We start from the raw sequence: 20,751 nt of genomic DNA on the forward strand, positions 1-20,751 counted from the left end.
CACACTTTTGTAATCCTACCTAGTCAGGAGGCCGAGATCTGAGGTTTGAAGCCAGCCTGGGCTGGAAAGTCCCAGAGACTTTTATTTCCCATTCACTATCAAAAAGACAGCAGTGCAGCGGTTGCTCAGGTAGAAGAATATCAGCCTTGAGCTAAAGCAGTCTAAGGGACCCAAGCCCTGAATCCAAACCTTTTCCTACGAGCACACATACAAAAATAAGGTTGGAGATGAATTCTAAAATGACTTTAAGTGATGTGGCAATTTCTGCTCCCCAGAGCCACGGATCAAACCACCTCTCGGTTCACCATGGGTTCGAGTTTGGAAGGCCAGGCCATCACTTTATGGAATTGGACGGCCTGAACTAAGGGTGTTTGACACAAGCTTTCTCAAAATGGCCACCTGGAAATCGCTGTCTTACCCCCAGCACATGATGCACACAGGGCTCTAGAATGTTCTTCCCTGGCCTCAGGCCCTGATACTTGTCTGGATGCAGATGCAGGCGTGTTTTTAACCGGCACACTGCTGGCTCAGGTTGGGCTATGAGGTGTTTTGACCCAGAGAGCACAGCTTTCTTTCAGGGATGGGTAAGAGGGCAGGGCAGGGCAGGGCAGGGCAGGGGCAGGGGCAGGGGCAGGGGCAGGGGCAGGGGCAGGGCAGGGGCAGGGGCAGGGCAGGGGAGGGCAGGGCAGGGGAGGGCAGGGGAGGGGAGGGCAGGGCAGGGCAGGGCAGGGGCAGGGCAGGGGCAGGGCAGGGGCAGGGCAGGGGAGGGCAGGGGAGGGCAGGGCAGGGGCAGGGCAGGGGCAGGGCAGGGGCAGGGCAGGGCAGGGGCAGGGCAGGGGCAGGGCAGGGGAGGGCAGGGCAGGGCAGGGGCAGGGCAGGGCAGGGGCAGGGCAGGTCAGGGCAGGGCAGGGGCAGGGTAGGGGCAGGGTAGGGGCAGGGCAGGGGCAGGGGCAGGGCAGGGCAGGGCAGGGCTGGGCAGGGCAGGGGAGGGCAGGGGCAGGGCAGGGCAGGGGCAGGGCAGGGGAAGGGCAGGGGCAGGGCAGGGGAGGGCAGGGGCAGGGCAGGGGAGGGGAGGGGAGGGCAGGGCAGGGGAGGGGAGGGGAGGGGAGGGGAGTGCAGGGGAGGGGAGGGCAGAGCAGAGCAGGGCAGGGGAGGGGAGGGGAGGGCAGGGCAGGGCAGGGGAGGGCAGGGGAGGGGAGGGGAGGGCAGAGCAGGGCAGGGCAGGGGAGGGGAGGGGAGGGGAGGGGAGGGCAGAGCAGGGCAGGGGAGGGGAGGGGAGGGCAGGGCCAGGCAGGGAGGGCAGGGCAGGGCAGGGCAGGGGCGGGGCTGGGGCAGGGCAGGGCAGGGGCAGGGCAGGGCAGGGCAGGGGCAGGGCAGGGCAGGGGAGGGGAGGGCAGGGGAGGGCAGAGCAGAACAGGGCAGGGGAGGGGAGGGAAGGGCAGGGCAGGGCCAGGCAGGGAGGGCAGGGCAGGGCAGGGCCAGGCAGGGGCAGGGCAGGGCAGGGGCAGGGCAGGGCAGGGGCAGGGCAGGGGCAGGGCAGGGCACGGGCAGGGGCAGGGCAGGGGAGGGGCAGGGCAGGGGAGGGGCAGGGCAGGGCAGGGGCAGGGCACGGGCAGGGGCAGGGCAGGGCAGGGCAGGGCCGGGCAGGGGCAGGGCAGGGCAGGGGCAGGGCAGGGCAGGGGCAGGGCAGGGCAGGGGCAGGGCAGGGGCAGGGCAGGGCAGGGGCAGGGCAGGGGCAGGGCAGGGCACGGGCAGGGGCAGGGCACGGGCAGGGGCAGGGCACGGGCAGGGGCAGGGGAGGGCAGGGCAGGGGCAGGGGAGGGCAGGGCAGGGGAGGGCAGGGCAGGGCAGGGCAGGGGAGGGCAGGGGAGGGCAGGGCAGGGCAGGGGAGGGCAGGGCAGGGGAGGGGAGGGCAGGGGAGGACAGGGGAGGGGAGGGGAGGGGAGGGGAGGGCAGGGGAGGGCAGGGCAGGGCAGGGCAGGGCAGGGGAGGGGAGGGGAGGGGAGGGCAGAGCAGAGCAGGGCAGGGGAGGGGAGGGGAGGGCAGGGCAGGGCAGGGCAGGGCAGGGCAGGGGAGGGCAGGGGAGGGGAGGGGAGGGGAGGGGAGGGCAGGGCAGGGCAGGGCAGGGCAGGGCAGGGCAGGGGAGGGCAGGGGAGGGGAGGGGAGGGGAGGGGAGGGCAGAGCAGGGCAGGGCAGGGGAGGGGAGGGGAGGGCAGGGCAGGGCAGGGCAGGGCAGGGCAGGGGAGGGCAGGGGAGGGGAGGGCAGGGGAGGGGAGGGGAGGGCAGGGCAGGGCAGGGCAGGGCAGGGCAGGGGAGGGCAGGGGAGGGGAGGGGAGGGGAGGGGAGGGCAGAGCAGGGCAGGGCAGGGGAGGGGAGGGCAGGGGAGGGGAGGGGAGGGGAGGGCAGGGGAGGGCAGAGCAGAACAGGGCAGGGGAGGGAAGGGAAGGGCAGGGCAGGGCCAGGCAGGGAGGGCAGGGCAGGGCCAGGGCAGGGCAGGGCAGGGCAGGGCAGGGCCAGGCAGGGGCAGGGCAGGGCAGGGGCAGGGCAGGGGCAGGGCAGGGGCAGGGCAGGGCAGGGCAGGGGCAGGGCAGGGCAGGGCAGGGCAGGGGCAGGGCAGGGCAGGGGCAGGGCAGGCAGGGGCAGGGGCAGGGCAGGGCAGGGGCAGGGCAGGGCAGGGCAGGGCAGGGCAGGGGCAGGGCAGAGCAGGGCACGGGCAGGGGAGGGCAGGGCAGGGCAGGGGCAGGGCAGGGCAGGGCAGGGGAGCGCAGGGCAGGGGAGGGCAGGGCAGGGGAGGGCAGGGCAGAGCAGGGGAGGGCAGGGCAGGGGAGGGCAGGGGAGGGCAGGGCAGGGGAGCGCAGGGCAGGGGAGGGCAGGGCAGGGGAGGGCAGGGCAGAGCAGGGGAGGGCAGGGCAGGGGAGGGCAGGGCAGGGCAGGGGAGGGCAGGGCAGGGGAGGGCAGGGGAGGGCAGGGCAGGGCAGGGGAGGGGAGGGCAGGGCAGGGCAGGGCAGGGCAGGGCAGGGCAGGGGAGGGGAGGGGAGGGGAGGGCAGGGGAGGGCGAGTTTTCCTTTCCAACTGAGTTCTAAGGGTGGAGGTATCTTGATAAACAGGTCTGAGGCCCTGACCCCAGGAGGCCTGCAGAGGAATCCATCGTCTTATATATGGGCAAGGAAAGCCGAACCACTGCCTAGAGCCCAGACTAGAGCAAGTCCTAAAGACAGCCGCAGACACCGGCGCCTTCTCTCCGGAAAGGACCATTTCCACGTCACGGAATCTGCTGGTACCGACTGTTTCTCCACCGAGAGGAGGATGGGGAGAGGAGCTGTGCAGACTTACTATTCATTCTATTGTTCTCTGCTGGCCAACAACGGGAGTGGTCTCTTTGTGTCCAGTTGGACATGATCAGTATCAGAATGCTTATACCCTTTCTTCCCCCCACTTAAATTTGGAGACTACTGAGTGGTTTCCTGGAGCTTAGATATGGGCGCACTGTAGAAAGCAGGTTGACTGACATTCTTTAATTTTTTTTTTTTGGGGGGGGTCCGGTCATGGGGGCCTGAACTCTGGGCCTGGGTGCTGTCCTTCAGCTCTTCAGCTCAAGGCTAGTGCTCTACCACTTGAGCCACAGCGCCACTTCTAGCTTTTTTCTTTTTGCTTATGTGGTGCTGAGGAATTGAACCCAGGGCCTCAGGCATGCAAGGCAAGCACTCTACCACTGAACCACCTTCCCAGCCCTGACTGCCATTCTTCTGAGGTAAGATCTTATAGGATTTATTATTGGTGATATAAACGGGTCTGACAGGATTGCTTGTGTAGAATAAGGTTTGCTAAGAGGAAGACTCTTGATAGTATTTAAAATTCTTACCACAAAGGTGTAGAATATCTGTACATAAATTATCACCTTAAGCACACGATGAATGCATCTTTAAACATTTACTCCGTCGCAAATAAAATGTTCTTACATTTTTTTTTTGGGGGGGGGTCCGGTCATGGGGCTTGAACTCTGGGCCTGGGCGCTGTCCCTCAGCTCTTCAGCTCAAGGCTAGTGCTCTACCACTTGAGCCACAGCACCACTGCCGGCTTTTTTCTTTTTGCTTATGTGGTCCTGAGGAATTGAACCCAGGGCCTCAGGCATGCAAGGCAAGCGCTCTACCACTGAGCCACCTTCCCAGCCCCCTGTTCTTACTTTTGTACGGTTCTCAAATATTTTTTTTTTAATCCGTGGGCTTTAGCCGTGGCTTGTGAGAAATAAGCACGGTAAGTTTCCTTCTGGAATGTTCAGAAACACTGCCGATATTATTAGGGCTCCAAACACGGTTAGGTGAAGTGGAGACTTTTTATTCTTTCCTAGGTTACGTAGAGTACACCAAGGATAGGAGATGGGTAGAATTCTGCATTCTCTACATCTGGTCGCTTCCCAAAGCATTTCATAACACGCACTGGCTATGTCAGAGCGCGTCATATACAAATTGCTATAGGAAACAGGAGCTGGATCACGGTTGCTGAACCATGAAGATCTCTCTGCCTGGCCAGGGGAGGGAGGAAAGCCCGTACAGGGCCGGGGGAAGAGAACTGGACTTCTCTCATCTCCTTTCCCCACACACATGTCCTCGTGCAGTCTTGGGTACATTATCCTCTCCCGAGCGGGCTTCCTCCTCGGTAACATAGCTGCTAACACGATTAGCTCGTAGAACACGGCTGCTGTAATAACCGGCGACTTGGATGTTGTCATGAGAATTAAATATACTCATTTTCATTCAACTATCTTCAACAAGGACTGGCCAATATCCAATCCACATAAATCAGATCTTTTCTTTTTCTACCAAGATGAAGCAAGCAGAGAGAGACGGACGCTTTCTATACAGTCGTATGAGAGTTGAACCAATTCTGATCCTTACTCTAATGAATCTGCTTGTGTGCATCTCTGGGTAGGTGAGCCAGCTGCTGACCAAGACAACCTATCCGTGTTGGTTTGGACAATGAGACTGTCTGCCCAGACTTAAGAACGGAAGGGACACATGGTTGGGTAATGCCTTGGAAACGTTCTATCATGCACATCTACAGACACTTGAAATTTGGTGTTTCAGAAGAGGAAAAATCCCCCCGCAGAGTTGCTTTCCATCTCTGAAATATTTATGGACGTCCCAAAGAGGGCTTTCTCAGGAGCTCAGAGTCTCAGAGCTGCGACACAGCAGAGTCACCGGGGGAACTTGAAACAGTCCTGCAGCCCGGGCTGTACTTCTGGCCAACGAACTCAGCACCTTTTGGAGGCTAGCTGGTGATTCCTCCGTGCATTCTGGTTTGAGAACCAGTTCCCGAGCCGGCCGGCCCCAGCCTGACCCCCTGAATCCACTGGGCCGTTGAATCTGATCTGCTGCAGCAAAGCCTCCGCTACCTGCCGACTCCCAGGACCTTCTGCGTTCTCTGGGGCCCAGCGTCTTTCCAGATGTCTAGTGTTGGTCATGCATGAGGGTGTGGAATAGAAAGTTGCAAATACTGCGGTCCAGGATCTACCCCAGACTAAATAAATCAGAGATCCCAGGCAAGAGGCCCGGGCATTTGGGATTCAAATATATATATAAAAGACTGACAGCTCCTCTAGGCTGGAAATTACAGCCCAGAAGTAGCCAGATGGAGCTTGGAGTGGAGTGGTATATAAAAGCAAGCCCTGGCTGGCTGGGCTCCTCTGGTCCCTGGCTGTATTCCAAGGTCTGTCCGCAACGCCCACACTGGCGGTTCTAGGCCTGCCCATCCCAAAGGCAGCTTCTATGTCTGCTATTGGTACCTCACGACCCACATTCACCCCCACCCCCTCATCTCTATTGCGTAGATTCCTTTCCATTTTTTTCCTGGTATATCCATTTCTTCCCAAGAGGATCCAGAGAAGGAAGGGGAGGGGGAGAGAGGGGGGGAGGGAGGGGGAGGGAGGGAGACCAATGGAGACCCTTTGGGTACCTGCTCAAATTCATTCCAGTTTATCACCCAGCGTTTCAGGAAAGGGGTGCGGGGTGTTGGGGGGTGACCGCTCAGGGTCACCCATGTTTTCCGTGGGAAAGTCCTGCCCTGGATCCCTCAGATCTTAGCAGCCAGGGTCCTCATGGGGCAGACACAGGAGAGCCGAGTTCACTCCCACTGTTAGGAACCCAGCGGAGGACGGACTCCTCCCCATTTCTAGGAACTTCCGTGGGTATTTCCCATAAAACACGGGAACTGCTCCAGAGCGCCGCGTGTTCCTGGAGAAGCCAGAGTATCTGGGTCCTGGACATGGACAGCCACACAGTCACCACCGGAAAACACCCCGCAGGGCCCCGCGAGGATGCGGCGGTCCCTTAGACGCAGACTCCTCCGCTCCAGAGAAGTTCGAGGGTTTTGAAACTCGTTTTAAGTCCCTGGGATTCTGGGATGAGTCAGAAGCTCCCTGGAGAGCTCCACGTGGCATTCACCAAAGCATGCCAAGAGCCCCAACAGGTATTGCATGGACAATGGTGGTAGTATGGGAGTGGGCTTCGGTAAGAGAGGCCCATCAGCATGATGCGATGCATCTTCATCTTCAGCTGCTGATGCATCATCATGCAGCCACATCAGCCTCTCATCATGCACCATCTCAGCCATCATCACCATCATCAGCCATCGACCTTCATGCACCAGTCACGCTTCATCAGCATCACGCTCATCATCATCAAGCATCAGCAGCATCATCATCATCATCACACCAGCCATCATCATCATCACCACGCACCATCACCTCATCATCAGCTCCAGCCATCACTTCAGCATCATGCACCTTCAGCATCACCAGCATGCCTGCGATGCATGCATCATCACCACTCATCATGCATCATCATCACACCACCATCAGCTTCAGACAGCATCAGCCTCATCATCATCACCATCATCAGCATCACCTCCATCATCACCATCACCATCATCACCTTCATCATCATCTGCACCATCATCATCATCATGCATGCACCATCATCAGCATCATCATCTCACTCATCACCTCGATCAGCATCCATCATCACCTAGCATCAGCAGCATCACATCATCACCACTCATCACCAGCATCACTCGATCATCATCAGCAGCATGCACCATCATCATCATCATCACCATCATCATCATCACCATCATCAGCACATCATCAGCACATCATCAGTCATCATCACTCACCATCATCATCACCATCACCATCATCATCACCTTCATCATCATCATCACCACCATCACCTTCATCATCATCATCATCATCACCACCACCATCACCATCATAATCATCACCGTCATCATCATCATCGCCTTCATCATCATCATCACCATCATCATCATCGCCTTCATCATCATCATCACCATCATCATCATCGCCTTCATCATCATCATCATCATAATCATCACCATCATCATCATCACCGCCTTCATCACCATCATCATCACCATCACCATCATCATCACCATCTCCACCATCACCTTCATCATCATCACCTTCATCATCATTATCATCACCATCACCTTCATCATCATCACCATCATCATCATCATCACCATCACCATCATCATCATTACCACCATCACCTTCATCATCATCATCATCATCATCACCTTCATCATCACCATCATCACCATCACCATCATCATCATCACCATCATCATCATTACCACCATCATCATCATCATCATCATCATCATCATCATCATCACCATCACCATCATCATCATTACCACCATCACCTTCATCACATCCTGTACCGGAAATGAGGAGAGGCAGCATCACAGGAACGCATCATTAGGATGCCAGTCTGCAGACTACCATTGGAGAACACAATCGTGTAAGGACGTGAAGGATGAAGGCAGAGTTCCCTTTGCAGCCCCAGGGACTCTCGGCTAACCACACAGACACCTGATCCACACACGGACTCCCTGTCCGTGGTAGCTGCGGCCCCCTCTCCCCCTGTGGGTTTCGAGTCTCCCGTGGCTGAGGCTCGGGTACCATCTACCGCAGAGCAACATCTTTAGAAAGAAAGGAGAGCCAAGCGCTGCGTGTGACATAGTCTTTCTGGAAATCCAAGGGGGTGCAGTCTAAATGGGAGTCCCCGTGAACCTGGCCCGCGGGGGGCTGGGGCGGGGGGCGGGGGGACAGTGTTGATTCAGACCCTACGACGGCCGGACACGATCAGACATTCTCTCCCCGCCGAGTTCCCGTGCTCTCAATCAGCTTTCTTTTCCCTTCTGGTTTGTCCTTGAAAATTGAATTTGAACAGAGCAAGACACATTACAGAAAGGGAAAAGAAGTATATTAAAAAAAAAAAAAAGCATAGATGTTTAACAGCTTAAGAGCAAAAGGGGAAAAAAAAAAAAACCAGATCCTAAGTGTTTTGTTTTCTTCTTCGTTCTAGTGGTTCCCCCGCGGAAGGAGCCCCACCGCACACATGTGCTCTTCTTCCTCAGGAACAAATCAGCCTCTCTAGATGCCAGTCACGTTCTTTCTCCTCCCTCCCCCCCTCCCTCTCCCCTCCCCCCCCCCCCACCGCCCCGAGGGACCCAGCAGAACTGTGCTTGGTGACTTTCCAGAAACCAAATCCTCATCTCTCTTGTTAGATGCCCCTTCCAGGTGCTTTACTTGGGGTTCTGTTCGGGGCTCTGGCTTCTGAGCTGTGTCTCTAGAAGTTAAATTCAGGATCTGCACACCAGATGCAGCCTTCTATTAAGTGCCTTTGATTTCTCTTCCTTCACTATTAAGGACACGGGGCCCTTGAGTCTGGCGACCTTCTTGAAAACACACACACACACGCACGCGTGCACGCACACGTGCACACACGCACACACACGTGGACACACACACACACACACGCATGCACACACACGTGTGCGCACACACACACGTACATATGCATGTGGACACACACACACACAGCCTCAGTGCTTTCCGTGCAGGGTCAATAACATTTAATTAAAACTAGAAGAAGAACTGTAGTGATTTCCATTTATCCCTCCCAAACGCCACGCTGAGACCAAGCCCTTCACACCTGTCCTGCTGAGCGGGTGATAAACACATAACGGGCTATTATAGAAATCCTAAGGTGATGGTGGACGGTCATCTGTCTTAAATGTCATCAGTGGGGAGCAGGTGAGCTGAGCTACCAAATGATATCCAGATAATATTTTCCATGATCTATTCCATCAGATCTACACACAAGATACAGATCTCTCTCTCTCACACACACACACATCTTAATATCTAAACATAGAAAGTGAATGTGGAAGTGGAGAGAAAGGGAGAGAGGGAAGGGGGAAGGAGAAAGGAAGGAAAGAGGGACAGAGGGAAGGAGGGAAAGGAAGGAAGGGAGGGAAATAAGGAAGGAAGGAAGGAAGGAGGGAAGGAAGGAAGGAAGGAAGGAAGGAAAGGAAGGAGGGGAAGGAAGGAGGGAAGGAAGGAGGGAAAGAAGGGAGGAAGGAAGGAAGGAAGGGAGGAAGGAAGGAAGGAAGGAAGGAAGGAAGGAAGGAAGGGAGGGGAGAAGGAGGAGGGAAGGAAGGAAGGGAGGAAGGAAGGAGGGAAGGAAGGGAGGAAGGAAAGAAGGAAGGGAGGAAGGAAGGAAGGGAGGGAGGAAGGAAGGAAGGGAGGGAAGGAGGAGGGAAGGAGGAGGGAAGGAGGGAGGGGAGAGAATGAATCCCTGAGGAGTTCTCAAGTTTGTTTTATTGTTTTGGTTAGTCATGGGGCTTGAACTCTGGGCCTGGGTGCTGTCCCTCAGCTCTTCAGCTCAAGGCCAGCATGCTACCACTTGAGCCACAGCGCCACTTCCGGCTTTTTTCTTATGTGGTGCTGAGGAATCGAACCCAGGGTCTCATGCGTGCGAGGCAAGCGCTCTACCACTGAGCCACCTTCCCAGCCCTCAAGTTTCTTTTTATATCTTTACCTGGCTCTGAACTTCTTTGCTTTTTTTTTTTTTTTTTTTGACTTGGAATTCCCAACTTCAACGCTTTGCAGTTAAACCACACAGCACAGATGTGGGGTTGAACGAGTAGCCTAGATTTAACTGAGCAGTTATAGACCAACTGTAGCTGGGTCAGAGAGGAAATCTCACACCAAGAACGTTCGGGGGAAGCAAGGTTTACACTGCCATTCTCTTCCTTTCTCCCTGGCCCCAGGGAAGAGTCTGGAACAAAGCAAGTGGGTGCCATTCATTCACATGTCCAGGCTTCTTGGTTGAGGGTTCACAGACAATAATTCTTCCCAGGGACCAGAAGTGCAGTGAGCTCTCCTCCCATTAGCATTTCAAAGGGAATGCTTATTAGTTGAACTACTAAATGTCCTTTCTAGGACATAATGAGTTTCACTGAAAAGAATCAGCAGCTCCGCAGCGGCAGAGAAGGAGAAATTCAAACGCGTTGCCATCATTTATAAATTCAACCCTTCTAGGATGGTGTTTTTTTTTTTTAAAGGTACTTTGAATGAAGGGAAGAAGAAAAGTGGTAGAACTCTTGACAAAAGAAATGTAATTAGAGCGAGAAATAAAGGCAATTCTGTGCGCTACGAAGGTATCTTTGATCTCAGAAGCCAGGAGAGCAGAGCATTGTTGGCCTGGCCAGTCTCTCTCCACGGTGCCCGGGGAAAGGTAACTGGGCTGGAACGTGACTGCTTTTGTGAAAAGTGTTGGAGGAAAAAAAAAAAGATCGCACAAAACCATAATCAAAAACCACTGTAATGCAAATCAACAAGGCAGAGAACCCCCCCCAGGAAGCTGACCACCAGTAATGGAATTGTACTTCACCTCTCTTTCAATATCTGAGGATTACCCCTGACATTTGCCTTCTGCATCCAACTCATTAAATTGAAATTAATGCCTACTGGAATGAAATAAAACCATGAATTAGCACAGATGGTTTCGCCTCTTTTTATACTGGCCATGCGAATGGTCATAATCCATTCGATCATTGATTAATTCAATAGCAATTCACTGAGCTTCCTAATCCAAGGCAACGTCAAATGATAGATCTTGTGCCTTTTTTTTTTGGTCGGTTGTGGGGCCTGAACTCTGGGCTTGGGCACTGTCCCTCAGCTCTTCAGCTCAAGGCAAGTGCTCTACCACTTGAGCCACAGCGCCACTTCCAGTTTTCTAGTGGTTTATTGGAGATAAGAGTCTCACGGGGGCTGGGAAGGTGGCTCAGTGGTAGAGCGCTTGCCTTGCATGCTCGAGGCCCTGGGTTCAAATCCCCAGTACCACATAAGCAAAAAGAAAAAAAGCCGGAAGTGGCGCCGTGGCTCAAGTGGTGGAGCGCTAGTCTTGAGCTGAAGAGCTGAGGGACAGCGCCCAGGCCCAGAGATCAGGCCCCATGACCGGACCCCCCCCCCAAAAAAAAGAGTCTCACAGACTTTTCCTGCCTAGGCTGGCTTTGAACTGTGATCCTCAGATCTCAGCCTCCTGAGTAACTAGGATTATAGGCTTGAGCCACCGGTGCCTGGGAAATGATAGATCTTCCACAGTTTTCATAAGCACAATATTCTAAGAGATTGGACAGGAGAAAAATGCATCTACATAGATCTCTCTCTCTATATATATATCTAGGTATAGATACATAGATCTTATATTCTGTTTATATACAGATCTAGATCTAGATATCTATTATAACTATAGATCTTATATTCTGTGTTCAGTTGCAGACTATTAAAGGCAGAGCAGGATCTTTAAAAACCAGTCATTCAGTTCAATAAGTCATTTTACAGATGAGAATGCGGAAGGTCATGGGTTTCAAGTTAATTAATAATGATTAGTGGAGCTGGCCATGAACCTCCTGGGCTCCCACGCTGAGTGTTCCTTCTACCCACCACCTAGCCGCTCCCCTCCCCCAAGCCTTCGCCGGAATTTTCTTCCAGAGTCATGCACAGTGCCTCTCATTTGGCTCCCATTGTCTTTTTTTTATTGGAATTTTAAATTTGGATTTGCACTGCTGCTTTTCTATTCAATGGCGATAAACACTCAAAATATCAGCTGGGGGAATGGAAATAAAATAAGCATCTGGAAAGAATGTGCTATAATGAAGACGCAATTGTTTCCCATAAATGCTAGGCTAGAGAATCGCGCTTTTTCAGGAGCCAATGCAGGAAAACATGTATGTCCAACCCAACTTATATCTTATTAGACACCAATAAAATGCACTGAAATTAGATTTTTTTCCCCAAATAGAAGATAAACGACTTGATGAACTAAAAACGCAGCAAAGGCAGGCACATCGTCATTCTTCATTCACGTTTTCATTCAGCCACTCAATGCTTAATAAATAAACTCAACCCTCCAAAATGCAACCACACCACCTACTATCCAAAGAAAAATCTAACGAAAGGCAAAGCAACTCGATCCACAGCAGTAGAAAATCTGGGTTTGATATCTGCCCCTTACAAGGTGAGGGAAATCCTCCACCATACCATCTTTTATCTGCCTCTCCCAGCAACTCCCTTAAAAGTGAACAAGTTCTCACTCCGTTTCCCCCCAACTATCATTTCATTTTCTGGTTCACCTCTCTAGACAAATTCCCCTGAAAGATTTGCCGGTACTGAACGTCGCTAATTCCTCTCCTCCCATCCTCTTTGAACCTGCTAGCACTATAGCAGCGTCGGCACCACGTGCACGCTCTGGTGCTCGGTCTTTCTTGGTATTTCTGATCTCTCCACATCGACTTCCTCAGGGATCAGGGGTTTGAGCCTGTCCCCTAGAAACCTTGCATGAGTCAGCTTCCCACAACCATAAAAAACAAGCCAGGCGCCCGTCACCCTAGCTACTCAGGAGGCTGAGATCTGAGGATCGCGGTTGCAAGCCAGCCCAGGCTAGAATGTCCATGAGACTCTGATCTCCAACGAACCACCAGAAAATTGGAGGTGGCGCTGTGGCTCAAGTGGGAGAGCGCTCACCTTGAGCTGAAGAGCTGAGGGACAGCGTCCAGGCCCAGAGTTCAGGCCCCATGACTGACAAACAGCAAACAAAAAACATCCAGGGAAAGGTTTGTTTGGGTTCGGAGTTCTGGTCTCTAACAGATTGCTTTGGGCTGTAGTGAAGGCAGGGATTTGTGGCCGGCGTGGGTGAGTGAGAAGACAGCAAGGCCGGTTGTCTGGTGGCCAGGAAGGCAAAGACAGAGGAAGGGACCAGGGTCGCACAATCCCTTCGGAGACCTAAAGTCCCGCCACCGGCAATGCTACAGCTTCACTTGGTTGACCAGTTCACACACCAACTGTAGCAAGTAGACGCTAAGTTCCCCAGCGTCCTCCAGCCTGTTCTTCTAGCCATGCCCCACTCATTCTTTTAAAACTCAAGTCCTGTCACACCCATGTGGTACCTAAAGCTTTCCGCTCTTCCCCTAACTCAGGGTCGCCCGTGATGATGCTAGTTTGGGCTGATCTCGGCCACGGGCTCTTGGTGCACTGGGCTCCTGCTCCCCCCCCCACCCCCCCCACTCCGGGAATGAAGGCGGGAGGAAGAAAAGCCCTCTCTCCAAGGTGGAAACGCAGGTAGCAAGACGCGCGTGTCCCACACTAACGCACGGGTGCACCGGTACCACTTGCACATCATACATACCCGTGGAAGTCCTCGTTAGCCAGCTATCATGGGACAGGGGAAAACCTAGTTCAGAAGGGGTGGTGTGCAAGTGCAGAGTTTCCTTGATTAACCTTTGTCAAAGTGAGGGTAGATATGAAAACCCGTAGTCCAGCCCAGATAACTGGGCTGTCGGAGGAGGAGGAGGAGGAGGAGGAGGAGGAGGAGGAGGAGGAGGAGGAGGAGGAGGAGGAGGAGGAGGAGGAGGGTGGGCTGGGGGATGGAGGAGGAGGAGGGTGGGCTAGGGGATGGAGGAGGAGGAGGGTGGGCTAGGGGATGGAGGAGGAGGAGGGTGGGCTGGGGATGGAGGAGGGGGAGGGTGGGCTGGGGATGGAGGAGGGGGAGGGTGGGCTGGGGATGCAGGAGGGGAGGGTGGGCTGGGGATGCAGGAGGGGGAGGGTGGGCTGGGGATGGAGGAGGGGGAGGGTGGGCTGGGGATGCAGGAGGGGAGGGTGGGCTGGGGATGCAGGAGGGGGAGGGTGGGCTGGGGATGGAGGAGGGGGAGGGTGGGCTGGGGATGGAGGAGGGGGAGGGTGGGTTATCAGGGGAACTTGTGTGACTAGGCCCACGGGGTCTGCACAGCTGCGGGGTGAGGCCCCAGTGTGAGGTGCTGGTGTCCATCTGGGTGTCCCACGCAGCGGTCAGTTTCCGGGTCAAGAGGCAGGGCCAGCAGTACGTGCTTGTCTCCAGAACTGAACGTGTACAAGCAGCTGACCACTCCACACAGGCTGCGGTGTGTGTGTGCACGTGTGTGTGCGTGTGTGCATGTGAGTGTATGTACATGTGAGTGTGTGCATGTGTGTATGCATGTGAGTGTTGCATGTGTGTGCATGTGTATGTACAGGTGAATGTGTGTGCGTGTGAGCGTGTATGTGCATATGTGTGTGTATGTGAGTGTATGTACATGTGAGTCGGTGCATGTGTGTATGTACAGGTGAATGTGTGCGAGTGTGTGCGTGTGTGTATATGAGTGTGTGTGCATGTGTGTGTCTAAACCATAGTGGTGTTTATCTTTTCTCTCCCTTTTTTGTGAGGGTCCTGGGCTTGTACTCAGGACCTGGACGCTGTCCCTGAGCTTTTGTGCTCAAAGCCATCACTACCCCTTTGAGCCACAGCTCCATTCCTGTTCTGACTGGTGAATGCCTTTACAACCTGCTTTCCTTGGGCTGGCTTTGAACCATGATCCTCAGCTCTCAGCCTCCTCAGTAGCTAGGATGACAGGTGTGAGGTCCCCCCTCTCCCCCCCCCCCCGGCTTAGGTTAATTAGCTTTAACGATGCATTTTTAAATGAAGATGCGGTTTTTGGAAAGGCAATGACGCTCAAAAGGTATAAAGAATACACAATCCTCAGCTTGATGAGCAGATTCAGAGACACTCTTAGGACTAAAATCCCTCGGTGGGTCCCATCACCTTTGGACTTTAGGGTACAAAGTTGATTTATGTGGATTTTCCCCCCCCCAGACTATACCGACATACTTCTTACTGTTTCATTCAAGAGTCCTGGGGCGGGGGGGGGGGGGCCCAGGGCCTGGGCAGTGTAGAAACTGCAGGGGACATCACGTGACTCCTTCCCAATCTCCCCCAGCTTCAGCGAGGACAGGGCGCTGGGCTCTGTCACCTGGGTCCCACCGCCCTCCACCCTTTGTTCTTGCTTTCCCACGCGGAGTGGCTTGGTGGCCCTCCTTTTAGGTTACGATCTCACCCATCAGAGCGGTTGTGTTGGAGAGAGCGGGTTCTGTGTGGAGGCATGTGAGCGTAGATACGCCCAAACGCTAGCTACGCGTGGTGCCATGCGTGTCTGCGTAATGAGAGACAGAGAAATAAACGGAGACCGGTAGGTTCTGCTGGTAAGAGGCAGGGGGAGGTGACACTGGCCCCGGGAAAGGAAGTGGTGCAGACGGAGGCCGGGATGGGGGTCTCCGCAAGAGCCATGCGGGCAGCTTCAAAGCCACCCTCCAAGAATTCTTAGTTAGCCCGGCACCAGTGGCTCACACCTGTCATCCTAGCTACTCCGGAGGCTGAGATCTGAGGATTGCAGTTCAAAGCCAGCCCAGGCAGGAAAGTCCCTGAGACTCTGATCTCCAATAAACCACTAGAAAACCGGAAGTGGCGCTGTGGCTCAAGCGGTAGAGCGCCAGCCTTGAGCTGTTGAGCTGAGGGACAGCGCCCAGGAGGTCACTGGACACAGACAAGCTCCCAGGGAGAACCCACTGGGCATGGAGGGAGAAATCTATACGCTAACCCCCCGGACAGAAGAAGAGACACAGCACAGACAGGACGCAGCCCTGGTGGGGTTATTGGATGTCTCTGGGAACTGTCTCCCATGTTTTTCTCAGTTCTAACGTGAGAGCAACCCCCTGCTAAACAGCCCGCACATATTCTCCATAGGTTTTCTGTCCACCACGCTGTCGACGATGACTAATTACACATCTGCGTCAATACGACTCCACGAGGAGCTTCTTGAAAGCAAGTCACATACTTCATGTCCCTGGTATTTGAATCCCTAGCAGTTAGGATGTCTTTGTATCCCTAGTCTTTCGCGTAACACGAGATGGCTGTTTGTGGGCTGGATGTGTGCTCATTCACGCGCAAACACCCAAGACAGACGCACTCCCAGAGTAAGGGAAGCGTATTCCTGTTCCCGCGACAATTAGAAGCTGGGCTTGCTTAGGAGCAAAAACACTGGACGAAAGCCCAAATGCCACTTCTGAATCCTTCATTTCCTTCCCCTCTCTCTCATGACCCCATCCCACACGCCTTACAGCCCCTCTTGCTGTAAGTGACGGCGAATTACTACTGACTGTAGGCCCTGCCTCTTCCAGGCTGACAGTTCACGGTCCACGTCTCTCAGGAGAGGGGGACTGTTCTAACCCGATTCTTGCTTACCAAGAGAATTGTTCATGGTTCTCCCGAAGGGCAAAAGAAAAAAAACAACAACAATCTCTAAGTCTCCAGCGCATCATGAAGCTTCAAGCTTTTCTTTCCCACCAGAATCACCGCACAGCCATGACACCGACGGAAAGGCAAAGCCCGGCGTGGCTTTGCTCTCTCTCTCTCTTACCTGCTTGGTCCTCACTTTGGAATGGGGTGACAGGTTGTTGTAGGTGTAATGCGCCTGTGTGACTCCGCAGAAGAGCACCGCCACGATCCCTGCAAGGCAGAGAAGCAGCGTCAACAGCCGGCTTCAGGCCCAACGCGTAACGATGGCCGCGCCAGGAAGCCTCAGCCAATCATCAAAGCACCCGAAAAAGGAAACCGAGGGTGGATTCTTCCTGGGGGACACACGCGTTGGGACAGTGGCTCTGGGCCACCAATGAACCAAGGCTGCGTGGTCCGCGCTGGGCCTCTGGTGACCGGCGCCCCTCCTTGGCCATGTGTGGTACTACAGGGCGGTGTCAGTGGGGACCTTTGCCTTCAGGGTGCACTTAGGGAGCCCCAGAAGGTTCTTGGGCTGCCCTAATTTACTATGAAAGACCCTGAATCACAGACCTAAGACATGGAGGAGGGTTTTGTTCCTCCTGGCAACACGCCTGCTTTCCCAGCGAGGGAGGGAGGGAGGGAGGGAGGGAAGGAGAGAAAGAGACAGAGAGAGGAGACACAGAGAGAGGACAGAGGGGAGAGAAGGAGAGAGAAAGACAGAGAGAGAAGGAGAGGGAGGGGAAAGGAGAGGAAGGGAGAGGAAAGGAGAGGAAGGGAGAGGAAAGGAGAGGAAGGGAGAGAGAGAGGGAAAGGGAGGGAGAGAGGGAAAGGGAGGGAGAGAGGGAAAGGGAGGGAGAGAGGGAAAGGGAGGGAGAGAGGGAGAGAGAGAAGGAGAGGGAGAAGAAGGGAGAGGAAGGGAGAGAGAGGGAGAGAGAGGAAGGGAGAGAGAGAGGGAAAGGGTGAGAAAGAGGGAAAGGGAGGGAGAGAGGGAGAGAGAGAGGAGGAGAGGGAGAGGAAGGGAAAGGAAGGGAGAGAGAGAGGGAAAGGGAGGGAGAGAGAGGGTCAGAGAAGGGGGCAGGGGGAGGGAGAGGGAGAGAGGGATAAAGGGGGAGAGGGAAGGAGAGAGAGAGGGAAAGAGGGGTGAGGGGGAGAGAGGGGAAAGGAGGGAAGGGGAGGGAGAGAGGGGGAAGAGGGGGGAGAGGGAAGGAGAGGGAAGGAAGGAGAGGGAGAGATGGAGAGAAGGGAAGGGGGAGAGAGGGGGAGAGGAAGAAAGGGGAGGGAGCAAGGAAGGGAGGGAGGAAGGAAGGGAAGGGAGAGGGGGAGAGGGGGAGAGAAGGGGAAAGAGAAAGGAAGAGGGGAGGGAGAGAGAGAGAGAGAGAGAGAGAGAGGGAGGGAGGGAGGGAGGGAGGGAGGGAGGGAGGGAGAGATCCTCTTTGGCAGGCTGGAGGCCCTCCCCAACACTTGAGCTGAATTTGAAGTAGCAGAATCTTCCCGTGGAAAAACACTCCTCAATTAAGTGCTGATGATCCTCGAGAGAGACGGATATGTGAACGGAATACTGGCATTTCAAACGAACCTGCCGTTAATAATAATAAGAGACACCTGGAGACCCGAGCCTATCTTTTGGCTACGTAAACGCTCGTGTTTATTTACCTGCTGGTCATTTTTTTTTTCCCCAAGAGTTGGATAACTTATTGCTAAGACATATTTATATAATACCAGCAGGCGGACCTTACCATTACTTATTTCTTCTGAATAATACACTTCTAATTTTTCAATGAAATAAGCAGGAAATTTTGCCAAGAACTAAATATCCAGTAAGCATTTCTAGAGAGTTTTTTTTTTTGGGGGGGGGGATTTTCCACTTACATCTTCAGGAATTCTAAGGAGGAAAAAAACCTTTGAAGGCATTTATTTCATTCTTCATAGAATATCTATTACAAAAACAAGCATCACCAGAGAAACATTGAAGATAGAAGCACAGTCAGTCTTTTGAGGAGTGAGGACATGCCTGTTTTGACATTAAAGTTTCTCTCTGTGGACATGGTATATACCTCTCACTGTTACTCTGTATTGTCCTGAGCCCGTGGCAGTATCTAGAAAAGACCTAAGGTGCTCAGACTCCAGGAGCCCAAAGGAATTAATCTTTATTTCCACAAATGCATATTTGACTTTCAGAAGAGAAGATAGGGAGATTAGCTTTTGATCTTCATCTACAAATAGGTGTTTATGTGAGTTGATTAGTGGCGGGACACATTTTCCTCTTCTATCTAAATGTTCTCAGCTCAGGACTATTGACACCTGCGGTGTCTGCCACTGATAACATTATTCCACAGTTCTTTTCTCATTAAAAGTTGATGAAGCCTTCAGATCACGCAGCAGAAAAATAAGCGTCTGTCACGAGGAACATGATTCTCTTTGACATTAAATGTAGACTTGAAGGGTTTCCAAGACCGGAGAATATTGCATTTTTAGACAGGAAATATTGATTATATCATCAGAGCACAGAAAGAGAAAGGGGAAAAAAATGTATCTTGCTCTCCGACTGTACTCTGAGGGGTTTTAAGGTTGATGGGTTCTTTTTTTTTCCATGCCACATTTTTATTTATTCTTGAAAAGAGACATTGCTGACAGGCTTCCAATCACCACCAGAGATGAGCCTGTAACTGGGAAGTCAGAGATGGAACAGAAAACTCCTTCCAGGATAGGAAAGGACCCACACTTGGAAGGAGGGCAGTGAGCGTCTAGTTCACATTTGACAACTGCACAGCTGGCAGGCTAATCATGTGTCTGTAGAACACAGAAACATCGATACAGACAGCAGCACCAACCTACATTTGCTATCGGTGCTTGCGTGCCAGCCCTGGGACTTGAACCTGGGGCCCGTCCCTGAGCGTCTACACTCAAGGCTGATGCTCTACCACCACGTGAGCCACAGCTTCACTTCTGGCTTTTTGGTGGTTAGAGAGAAGACTCTCACATGGACTTTCCTGCCCGGGCTGGCTTTGAACCCTGATCCTCAGATCTCAGCCTCCTGATAGCTGGGGTCATGGGCGTGAGCCGCCGGCGGGCCCTGTTGAACGGACACTCCTATTTCTGATTTCTCCAGCGCAGTGTCCAGGAACATTCGTGCCTACATGCAAAGCTGTAGTAGTGAGGACGTGCACAAATCATCCTGGGGTGTAGAGAAAAAGAAAAACCACCCCTTCTTCAGGTTAAGGCAGATCCCTGGCACTTCACCCCAAGTTTGGAGCCCATCAGGCTTTCCCTCCATTTCCTTAGCACCCGCGGACACCTTTGTATTATCACCTGAGTGTGTGTGTGTATACATCGCACCTGAATGTCCAATTAGCAACCCCACAGCAGCTGGGTGTCTGTGTACCGCACCTGCCCGCTCCCGAGGGACCCGGAATGAATTGTGTCCCCCGCTTTCTACCCTCTGTGCATATTCATTTGTCTTCCCTTCCAGTAAATGAGTTATCCATCTAGTTGGCGGAGGGACCCAGATAGGATCTTTTCCCCCACACTGGTAACTTGTATCCGCTTCCCCATGATTTTCTACAGGCTCTTAAGAAAGGACTTTCTTTCCCCCGCTCTGCTGCTTCCTGACACCACGCGCAGAAGCTAAATGAAAATCAAGGCTGCACACATTTACGGGGAAGGACATGGGGGTGGATCTGTCCACCGCTTTTCGCTCCAAGCACTGTTTGTGTAGCGCGATGTTAGGAATGGTTTGGTTCAAGAAGGCGCAGGTGGGAGCTAATCAGCCTCTGGGGAACACAGACCTCCCGCCCCACCCCAGCCTCCCTCCTCCCCCCCTGCATGTTTACCCCAGCACAGTGTCCCTGCTACCTCCTCCTCCCAAGAAGGTGGGGTGCCACGCCTGTCATCCTAGCTACTCAGGAGGCTGAGATCTGAGGATCTCGGTTCAAAGCCAGCCCGGGCAGGAACCTCCGTGAGACTCTTATCTCCAAGGAGCTACTGAGAAAACTGGAAGTGGCGCTGTGGCTCAAGTGGTAGAGCGCCCGCCTTGAGCTGAAGAGCTGAGGGACAGCGCCCAGGCCCAGAGTTCAAGCCCCATGACTGACAACAAGAATGTGGGGTGCCTACTTCTGCAGCGTGAATGCCTACTATCGGGAGGGTTGGCGGGTGGTCACTGCACCCCTCTTGCTGCTGAATTGGTGGCTAAGTTGGATCCACGCAGTCCCCTCAAGAGGAAATCAAAGGCAGTGAAGCCAGGAGAGGGCGGATAACA

General features: G+C 54.0%; 1 protein-coding gene across 2 annotated transcripts in view; it reads right to left on the minus strand.

Annotated features, from left to right (window-relative positions):
• The window catches only part of Slc9a9 (solute carrier family 9 member A9), a 279,904-nt gene that overhangs the window by 126,019 nt on the left and 133,134 nt on the right, over nt 1–20,751 (minus strand). For both annotated transcript variants that reach the window (XM_070005581.1, XM_070005580.1), the window contains one exon: nt 16,639–16,727. In XM_070005581.1, coding sequence (XP_069861682.1) covers nt 16,639–16,727 — 89 coding nt within the window. The remainder of the gene's footprint in view (nt 1–16,638; nt 16,728–20,751) is intronic.

Source organism: Dipodomys merriami, unplaced genomic scaffold (genome assembly GCF_024711535.1).
Source record: "Dipodomys merriami isolate MVZ:Mamm:240054 unplaced genomic scaffold, mDipMer1.0.p SCAF_68, whole genome shotgun sequence".
NCBI classification, from domain to species: Eukaryota; Metazoa; Chordata; class Mammalia; order Rodentia; family Heteromyidae; genus Dipodomys; species Dipodomys merriami.